The sequence below is a fragment of the Brachionichthys hirsutus genome, chromosome 12, assembly GCF_040956055.1.
Source record: "Brachionichthys hirsutus isolate HB-005 chromosome 12, CSIRO-AGI_Bhir_v1, whole genome shotgun sequence".
Classification (NCBI taxonomy): Eukaryota; Metazoa; Chordata; class Actinopteri; order Lophiiformes; family Brachionichthyidae; genus Brachionichthys; species Brachionichthys hirsutus.
Genome location: NC_090908.1, coordinates 10,052,230 through 10,063,043, shown reverse-complemented (window position 1 = coordinate 10,063,043; position 10,814 = coordinate 10,052,230). Strand labels below are relative to the sequence as shown.

The window sequence follows — 10,814 nt, the reverse complement described above, 5'->3', positions numbered from 1 at the left end:
GAATCCCGGTTGGTGGTGGAGCGACAGCCCAAAAGCAAACAAAACCAAATCCCGCCTTGCCTTCACCCAAATAAACACGCATTCCTCTGCTTTCCTGTCAAAGTCTGCATTTAGAGAGTTACGGCGTAAATATTATCGCGGCCTCGGCCTTTGTAGGCTTGTCACCATCTCTGTAAATCATGTAGCTTTGAGACACGACGCTGAGTCAAAGGCAAACGAAAGAGCGCCGATCTCTGGCTCCTCGGGAGAACGGGCTTAAAGAGACGCGAGGGACGATGTTTACTATCGCACAGATGTCGTAAAGAGCCCAACGAGGCTCCCCGAAGTGAAAGAAGGGTGACGTTAAAGCCGGGAATGTGACCCCCTCATTGGTGTCTGGTGGCCGGGGACGCTCTAACGACCGTGTTCGTGACGCAGACTGCCCGTCTCACCTTTAGCTCGCGTAGCCGTCACCACGTTCGTCATCCCTGTTATGTGGTGACACCGGCTGACCCCCCCCCCCCCACCCTGAGGTCAGGTCGCAGGAAAGATGGAGCCGCGCTAGGTGAACTTTCCTCCTCCTTAAAGACCAGCCTGCAAGATGTGCGCTTCTCTGCCACAACAAAGAATGTAAATGTCAGTCCGGATTAAAATCTGGGAAAACCCCTTTATCTATTTTCCCTCTAGTTTGGCCACAGTGACATTCTGGCGTGTGGCATCTCTCTTTCCTCGCTAATCTTCCTGCAGCGTCCATCGTTGTCAGTTTGCTCTGTCATTACCCAACCACTGGTATATGTAAAAAAAAAAAAAAAAAAAAAAAAAAATAAAAGGGCCTCATCCTCCCATCTGTACTCATCACCACGCCTTTTAATTGCTGGTTTGACTGGCCCGAAATGGCGATGTCTTCTGGCCAGATGCTCGGATGACGAGGCTAATTACAGATGAGTCATTAAAATCAGTTTTGGATCATTGGCACATGTCAAATATACAAAAATGCCTGCCTGGTCTTAAAATGACATTGTTTGAGTATTAAATCTTCAGTTTCACTCAACTTATTTTATCCCAAGCATGAATTTGGAAACAATGGCGATGCGCGTGAGGGACTCGGTGACCGCTTGCTGTTCTTTCCACTGGAGGTTCCACCAGTCCTGCAGGGACGTCTGATCCACGCTGTGTGTTCAAGGCTCACCAGCGTTTGCTTGTGTTGCTACTGTAAGTGTTTAGTCTGGTGTGGATCGTCTGCTCAAATCAGAAAGGCGAGGCCACACAGGGGTTTTGAGGAGGACGATATATGTCCTCCAGTGTTTACTGAACACACTTTTCACTCGCTAAATGGATGCTAACTAACCTGACATGCTAATCTTTCTGCTGGCCCATCTCTTCTCACCTCCCACCAGTGAAAACAAACGAGCAAGAACCGACTCCTGAACCGCCGTGACTGATTGACCTCTGCTCACCCGGCGGTCGTCGCTTGTGCAGATGCAACGCATAGGGAGGGGGGGGGGGGGGGATGTCAGGGTGTGTGTCTCCCCCACATTCATACAGGGCAGCCCCCCCCCACCCCCCCCTATGACTGTAGATGACTCTGATTTCACAGCTGCAGCTGAGGAAGATGAACTGTTTCCGACTCTTCGATGCGATCCAGAGGCCTGTCTGGTGGCGAGGAGGTGCTGCCGTGTATTTTTGCCTCACGGTCACGTTAGACTGAGGTCAAGCACCTTCATCGCAGGATGGCGGGAGTGTTGAGTGTCTCCCTGGCGCTCGGTCAGAGATGCATTTGTGTGATCCGTTCGTCACAAGGATGTTCGCCCCCCCCCGTTCAAGAATCATGTAATGCCAGCAGAGGTGGTGAGAGAGGCGAGAGACAACGCATGAATTCAAAGAATGAGGCAGTTTGTGTAATATCATCCCTCCACAACAACTTGTGTGTGTGTGTGTGGGGGGGGGGGGGGGACCAGATGGACAAAAGACAATGCCAGATGGAGAAGATGATATAAGGCTCAGAGCCAAGTTACACACAAACACACACACTCACTTTGACAAACGCAACGCCCACGCATTCCCTTCAAACAAAAGCGATTGTTAGTCCCGATATTATTACTTTATTTACTTTCATTGCTAATTCATTCATTTTTATTTTATTTTGTTTATATTTACACAACCCAGGCACAATATAAACCAGAGCAGGATTTGCAAATGAGCTACAAAAGCCTTGAAGTTTGGTTCGTTTGTTGTCACAGAGGAACATCAGCACAAACAGTGACAGATTTCATGATCTGCATCTGATCCCCCCCCCCCCCCTGCGGTTTTATGGCACCTCTCCCACACAGCAAGATATAAAATCATGATGGCTCAGCCTTTTTTTTTTTACCATGGGATCAGCATCTACGGTAATTAAGGATAGTTTCACAATATGACACAAAACATGAGAAAAGAGCGTTTCTGTTTAGGTTTGTTTGTATTACCCAAAGCAGCACGTTGTATACTTCACTCCGGAATCCTTTAAAACCGTTTACCTCTCCGGTCCCACCTCTGGAAAAGCATGAAGATGCAAGACATTAAGAATAATCAGAGTTTCTTCTTTTTTTGAAGTCCTGAGGGCTGGAGATGATGTGGCGTCGGCCTTCTGTGCAGGATCAGACTTAAAGGGGACCCTGATTAAATGATGGCATGAAGAAAAAAAGCAGAGACGAGCACAAGAGAAAGACCAGATCCTCTCCTCACTCCTTTTCATCCCCGCAGCCTCGACAGCCGAGGCGGTGCCAGGATCACGGAGAGCCGTCCCGCTCCCGCCGCCATGTGACGTCTCGCCTGTTAGTTTGGCTCTCAGTGTAACGGCACACAACAACAACACCAAAGCCAATGCGTCTGAACTCGCAGCATGAGGTGAGTAAAGCAAAGGCCTCAAGTGTGTCGCTTAACTGGTGAGTCCGATTGGCTTTAATGCACAGTCAGCATTTATTTCAATGTGCAAAACAGCAAATGTTCAGCTTTGACAGTAACACACACACACATTCAGAGAAAGTCGGGCACGTCGACATCCTCGTCCAGAGCGGTGCAAGGTCAACCCCGGGTTCCTTCAGTGAACCAGGACAACGCAGAATCCCGTTTGAGGCACACACCGTGTAAACCTTTTTTTTTTTTTACTGCAAATTAAAGTTTTGCAGCTTTTTCCGTCATGATTTTACAGGAAACATCTGGATCTCTCTCACCGCTGGAGCAGTGGCCCCGGGTGATTCTGTGCTCCTCAGCTGTGAGGGCCCGGGATAATGAGCAGGTATCAAACGGGCTCCAACGGATAAGCCGGTCTAAGTAGGAAGGGCTCTCCAACAGCATTTGAGACCACCAAGGGAAAAAGTGAAAACTGGTTCATCTTCATCATGTTATCCCGAAAAGGTTTCATCTCCGGGAAGGAATGTTTCTGTCTGATTAGAGAGAAAATGAGATTTCTATTCACGTGTCTGGATCTCTGTTTAGCACGGCCCTGCAGCTCATGTATGTTTATGCAAGTATTCCAGCATTTACTATTTCCCCTGCTTGGAACTTAATACATTCAGTCTGAACGGCTCATTCCTGAACCGGCAGGATCAGAGCGGAGATCACCGGGACACACGTCAACCGCTTCATTCCAAAAATCATGCTTAAAATGGACATGAATGTGTTTACACAGATCAGCGAAACCTAAAATCTCTTTGCCTGCAGGTGTTTGCCCCCCCCTGTGAGCTCAGGCAGACCGTTTTAAAATATAGAGATATTTACAATTAGAATTATTAAGCTGCTTTGAGATCTGTGCCACAAGGCAGAGGGCAAAGTTTACATGAAGTAGCCCCAGAGAGCCTGCAGTTCCACAAGCAGCCCCACGTTAACAATGAGGCCCTTTCAGCGTTTAGATTGCATCTAACCACGTCTGGGAAAACGAGATATACACAATTTAAATGTATAAAGAGTGAGCGTGAGACGTTCAAAGACATTTCCCCGGTCGTCCAGACGAAACCTGTCTGTGTGTGTGTTTTTTCTGGGTTTTTTTTAAGCTGCAGGCCGAGGTTTCTTGTCCTTATCTGCGGTTGCGGGCTCAAAGAGCCCAAAGGCATCGTCATTAGAAATAATTACTCGATTTTAAAGCGGGCAAACGTTTTATATGGCTGAGCTTGAGACTGGGCTCGAATTTCCTGCGCTGTTAATGAAGCTGTATTTTTTATGGTCGTTTTTTTTTAAGGTTGCCGTAACAAGAGGGGGGACAGAGAAAAAGGTCAAATTCTCACACTCAGCTGTGAAAAAATATTCCTGTAGATATTTTTATTTTATTGGAAGGTGGATAAATGTAGCGCACCGTTTATACATAATTCACTGTTTAATCATCCCGGATGGAAATTTGCCAGAAATTCAAGAGGATTTTACATCCAACTATTTTAGGTCGATATTTGCAGCTGGAATTTAAAAAGAAAAAACGATTTCGTTCAAAAATATGTTTTAATAAATAAGCAAAAATAAAACAAAGTACATTGGACGGAGTTTGGAGACTTGCTAAAGAAAGTCGGTGAAATAAATCCATGCAGGAAATGACTGTAAATTGCATTGGTCCCTTTACAGGCTAAAGGCGTACTTATACACAGGTATGTACAATATGCATTCATTTATATATAGACTATTTATACTTTCGGGTTAAAGTCTTTCAAAAAACAAAATATATATCCTTCTAAAAATGGCTGAAGGCTTTGACAGGCCGTAAATCCGAGCTCTACCATTTCTGGCCTCTATTTCAGGTCCGTGTTTTTTTCTTCTTCTTCTTCTTCCTCCTCCTCTCTGCCACAAACAGCTCCAGAAAGTCAGTGTGATGAATCTGCATCCACACACGCACGCGCACGCGCGCGCGCTCCAAAAAAGGTTTTGTCGCTGTGGGTCACATTACGCCTCTGAGGTCGATGGGTTCTTCAATAATTCCTTTGGTCCTTCATTGGTAGAAGTAAAACAGTCTGATGGAGAGACAGAGATGATTAAATGACAGGATTGGAACAGAAATGAAAACTTCGCGCTTGAGACGCATTTACAAAGGAAGTCTTTAATGAATCGATTATTATTAGCTGCTGATCTGAGTGGAACCACGTGGCGACAGATGGGCAGGGAGACCTTTTTTTAAAATCTGGATTAGGTTTTTTCATCTGGAACAAAGGTGGTCGTCTGATTTTCAGTTTGGAGTACGCGCGTAAATTCACGCGGTTTCACTTCGCTGCGCGTTTTTGGATAAACAGTTCAATCTAAAGCCTAAACCCTCAGAGGAACATGAACCCATCTGAGGGGGGTAAACGACCTTTTCCCCAATTGTTATTTTATTTTACAATCTAAAAAATAAATCCACTTTAAAATGTATTGCGATGAAGTTCAACCCTCCAAACTGCACATCAACCCGGAATAAGTTTCATTCAGTGTCTCCCCCCCGAGGCTTTATGTGTGGAGAGATAATAAGAGGCGGCCTTTATTCACCTTTAATTTGTTAATTCGGCGTAAATTCTGACATGAATCGCTCAACTCTCCTAAAAATGGCAGGTTGTGCATTAAGTGGAAACAGTTCAGATGTAATCGTTTATTTCCTGTTTGCCTTTTCAGCTATTTTTTTTTTTCTTTTCCAAAATGACAAGTTTAGTCCAGTGAAACCGCAGCAGAAGGCGAAGCAGCATAAGAGCTGGAGCATTTCTGCAGCTGTCAAGTCCTGCCTGAACTTCTGGGGTTACTAAATCTCTGACAGGAGCGAACAAGGCCGCAAAATCTAAAAAAATATATAATACAATTAAATAATCATAATAACGTCATCAGTTCCTGACAGCTTGTTAATACGGGCCTCTCTCTTTCTGTCTGACACCGAGTTTAACTTCCAGGTCCAGCCGATCTGCCCATTCCTGCGGTTTCCTCACAGGAACGCGTTCTTTTGTGGATAGAAATGAACTGCAGTGGAATTTGCAGCTGCGTTTTTGCTTCTTTTCATCCAAGTTATTCATAAAATAACTGCTGAAGACGAAAAATGCAACTTTGATTGTTTAAAAAAAATTTTTTTACAAAAATTGGTCAAGGAGGGAATTTCTTATTATTTCTTATTTTGATTGTTGGAAAATGTTCCAACAATTGTTTTTCAACCTCAGAATGACGATTCCCTTTTTTTTTCTCGCACTGGATTCATTTGGGGGGGACTTGAATGCGTCTCGGGGGGGTCACTGGACGGATGCTGGAGGCCTCCGTGTGTGAAATCCGTCACGCACACGATAATCGTGCGCGTCTGGGGGGGGGGGGGGGGGGGGGGGGGTGCGCAGCCGACGATGTTAAATGTTCTTATTATCCAGGCACAGTTGTGGTTTGGGAATTGAATTACTTTGTGCATCAAACGATAGCTCCTCCAAATCCAGCACACGTGACCCATCATCATCATCATCATCATCATCATCATCATCATCACGTAAAAAAAACAATATTTAGCCGAACATCAACAGAAGAAAGACAATTAAGTTTGGAAGAAGATAAAAACGAGCAAACCTTTCTGCCAGCTCGGGTAAATCATACAGAGTGTTACCTCCTGTTTTGAACAACCTATCTGCGCTTTGTGGTACCCACCGCTTTGGCATTTGTGCGTAAAAGTTTCCTCTTGTCTCTAGTGAGACGCCGACATCGACCAGGCGCCTTCCATCCGCCACACGGAGAACGCGTAACTGAGCCTCTCGTGCGCAACGTAGCTGCAGCTGGACATCTTGTTGTCCATCTCGTCGCTCTGCAGCACCTGACAGAGGAAGTCGATGTATCTGGACGCGAGCTTCAGCGTCTGGATCTTGCTCAGCTTGTCCGAGGGCAGCGTGGGGATGATTTTACGCAAAGACGTGAAGGCCTCGTTCAGAGACTGAGTCCGCTGCCGCTCCCGCACGTTGGCCAGGACGCGCTGGTTCTGGAGCTCCTCGTACGACTGGCTGCTGCTCGGGCTGGGCTTTTTGCCCCGCTTCACCAGAGCCGGGCTGCCGCCGCTGCCGCTGCTGTCCTCGCTGGACTTTTTACTGTGTCTCCTCTTCTTGGAGAAGCTTTTCTGCTGCCTGTCCGGCTCCTCCTCGCTGGTTAGCAGGCTATCCACCGGGGACACCGGAGAACTGGAGCCCTCTTCCATTTCTTTCTTGAAGAAATGCAGGGATAGGGAGGAAAACGCGCTGTCCACCTTCGAAGCCGTGGTTGCAGAAAATAAAATGTTTAGATATCCGTGTGGAGATGAGGATCCGCGGCGCGAGGGTCTCGCTCTGTGCGCGTCGCGCAGGAGGAACTGGCTTCAGACTGCAGGGCTTGTCACGCTTCTTCTCACGCACCAAGTTTTTCATTGAATTTTTTTGGAAACTTTATCCAGGTTTCAGACGCTAAATAGTTTTCACAGTGGAAGGGGAGGGCTTTTTTTGGGGGTGGGGGGGGAGCCTGCGCGTCTTGGTCTGCTAATAAGCAGGAGGGACTAGTCATGGTTTCATCTGTCTGAAACAAGGTACTTATTCACTGCCAGGAACGGGTTCTGTTTAATTCGGGCTCTTTACGCACAGGAAAGCGCGTTATTGGCATTCATGTGCGCGAAACTCTGGATCATAATTAATTATATTATAAATTATGAGTTTAGTTATTCTAAATATTCTCATCAGAAAATGTGCTTTTCTACTAATAATTGTATTAAAGTATTGTTATTATTTTAATTCCAAAACGAACGAATTAAGTTAAAGATATTTTTTCCTCACGTTAAAAAAGATCTCTTTAAATTACGATTAGAGATTAACCCGAATCAAGTCACAAATGCTACAACTTAATTAAGCCGTAAATAAGATCCATTTGTTCTCTGAAACCTTCCAGTCACTCTTGCACTAAATGTTTTTTTTGTTTGTTTTTTTTTTTGCTCCTCTCTGCAACGTTAAAGGCGAATTACGCGCAAAAGTCGCCGCGTGCCATGAAATCTATCCACTTGATCTATAATCGAATCTTGTCTGTGCGCTCTCACCGTTCTTCTAATGTGGAAGTCAAACAGGAAGGAGGCTTAAACTAACCGAGGAGCTCTCCGGTTTCTGCGGATTCCTCCAGCGGTGGGGTTCTCCATGTCTTTTTGTCAACGGTCCACCTCTTCATCATGTCATGTTCTCCCCCCCCCCCACGCGTGAGCGGCGCACAGGTGGCTCACATTATAGAGCCGAATTTATCCACTGCCAAAGTGCACAGTTTGTCCAAATCAGCTGACTGACCTCCAGAGATTTCTGAGGCTCGATCTGTAGAGATGCGGTTTCTGTCGCTGGGGACTGGGCTTTGCTGCTCCCATGGACTAAAATGTCGATTTAAACTTGTTTATATATATTAATTTGAAAAGAAACTAAAATAGAACACAGAAAAATACGATAGCAAGACGGTCATCAAATGAAATCTTTCAGGAATGCTTAATTGGGCTTAACTCATAATTAAATTACACTTTTCTCAACAATAAAATCATTCATTTAACAGGAGTTCTGCCTTTCTTTTGGGGGGGGGGGGTAAATGTTGTTTGCAAACCAAACAATTCACCTTTCTTTCACTCAACCCTCAAAAACATATTTGGATGATGTTTCTGAAACGATAAAGGAAAGCAGGTTAATGCGAGTCCATCATTAATTAAATTGTCCTGAATAATTGCCTCTTATTCGGGAGCAATTTTCCTAATTTACATAACCCACATTTAAGTTCGGCACCGCTATCGAAGAATAATCGGACTGCAGAATCTCAAATGCCTGTGACCGTGCATGTTGTGTGTGTTCTAAGCGTCCGGGGAGACTGGGTCGCTGTAAATGGGGCAGAACTGAAAACCTCCTGAAAGTTACACAACTTTCTTTAAACCCATGACTTCTTCTGGATTCTGATTTTCCCTTGAAAGCTCCCTTGGCCCCCTGCTCTGGGTTGTGTTTTTTGGGTACTGTCACAGTACTTTTACTCGGTGCCAGAGCTCCTCATTCAGACCCTGGGGTGCCCCCCCCAGCGCAGGTCAACGTGTGGTCCCGGGTCTCGTTCACAGACCCTCTTTGCCAAGAAAGCACGGATTCAACACGTGCAGATATGAAAGAAATCCTCAAATGTGTACGAGCGTAAAAAAGAGAAAACAGACCCACGCAGGAGCGAACACAGGCAGAAAGGCACACACACACACACACACACTTTCCCTGATTGTGCCCTTTGACCTCCTGCTCCCTGGCTCGGCTGCAGGAGGCCTCATCGCCCAGGGGAGAAGGATTCTGACTGCAGAGCGAGAGGCTGATCCTACGCAGCATTTGTGAGGTAGACTCCACTTCACAGGGAGAAGAGGCGCAAGAGGCCCCCCCCCCCCCCCCGGCCCCACTGCACTTTGGGCGATGATGAGTGTGTTCCTTTTTGAAAAGCAACGCAGCGAATGATGAGGATGATGAGGATCACGGCTCCGCCCATTATCAAGCCCTGATCTTATTCCAAATGGGGAATATAATGGAAATAAAAGTGAAAACTGTGTCAAGAACTCACTTGTGACAACTCGACATACATTTTTAGCAAATTTGTCACCTTTCTTTTTTTTTTTTTATAAACAGTTTGGCATATTTAGTCTGAATAATTTGAGTAGAATTCTACCAATTGGATTTGAATAATCCCCATCATCACTTGGGAGACGTTTTATCTCCAAGAGGAGGCTGCGGCTCCATTTCCTCTTTCATCCCATGTGGATGTTGGTTGGTGATTCATGTATATTTCATAGCTCATTGGAGTTAAGAGGAATTCTATGCCCCTGTGGTTCTCGTATAAGAACCCTCTGAGAGAGATGAAGGGGAAATGAAGTGTGGCGAAAGAGAGAGAGCGAAGGAGAGGGAGACGGGGACGGGACTGCCTCTCAGATCAAAGATGGGCTCCGGCCATAATTCAGCAGAGCGGAATGACGCACCTCTGTCTTGTCTGACACCTTTAAAACCAGCTCCACATGGGCCGAGGGCATGGCCTTAATAAGCCCGGATCCTCTTTGCTGACGCATCAGTGAAAACAAATCCTCGCTGCGTGCACGCCCTTCTCCTTTCACGCCAGGCTCCGAACAGAAACGGCCGCTGGTGAGAGGAGAAGTGAAGTGAGAGGTGCTGAGAGATTTTTTAAAATAACCAGGTTTGGAGAGGAAAAGAGAGGCAGGAGGCCAAAGCCGTGGATGCATGATGAGTCACTCTGTTTGATCTGACGGAGGAGGCTCCGGACGTGTGAGGGAAGGTATGGAGGAGATGATTTGTTAGAAGCTGCCTGCCAAGATCATTTACCTTTGACTGGAACCTCCCCAAACACTTACGAGTCTCACCCCAAATGATCTTGGCAAGAGGTTCCGAAGCCACGGTGCGTCTGCCTGAGCGTGTGTGTGTGTGTGTGTGTGTGTGTGTGTGTTTGGAAACTCATGTAGGTGATGCATTATCACCCTGATTTTTGTTTGCATCAGTGGATCTGCATCTGCCTTTCCATGCATGCCCTTGTGTAGTGGGTCTATGTGCGTCACAAAGTGAAACAAGATGCACCAAAGATGTTCAGCAGAGGAAAAGACCCAGCTGCATCCCATTGTGACAGAAAGCAGTGCCTATATTACTAGCTTTCAAAGCTACTTGTAGCCTCGCTACGTTGCTGTAAGCATTTCCGCGTCTCTGCCGCTATCTGGTTCTGTGAAATAAGCTCGCCTAAAACCAGCCGATGAAACGCAAGGAAGAAATCCAATTTGATAATGAACACGTGGGATCATTTTTGCAAAGATTCAGCCACAGAACAAGTGTTCTTGCTGTCTATTGTGTATATAAATGATGCTTCAATGTTGCATGAGTTTGTCT

At 46.0% G+C, this 10,814-nt stretch overlaps 1 protein-coding gene across 1 annotated transcript; it reads right to left on the bottom strand.

Annotated features, from left to right (window-relative positions):
* Positions 1-6,616: 6,616 nt before the first annotated feature.
* LOC137902204 (twist-related protein 2-like) lies at positions 6,617-7,123 on the bottom strand. The gene has a single exon (XM_068746275.1). It carries the CDS (start codon positions 7,115-7,117, stop codon positions 6,617-6,619), a length of 501 nt encoding a protein of 166 aa, XP_068602376.1. The 5' UTR covers positions 7,118-7,123.
* Between the last annotated feature and the right edge of the window lie 3,691 nt (positions 7,124-10,814).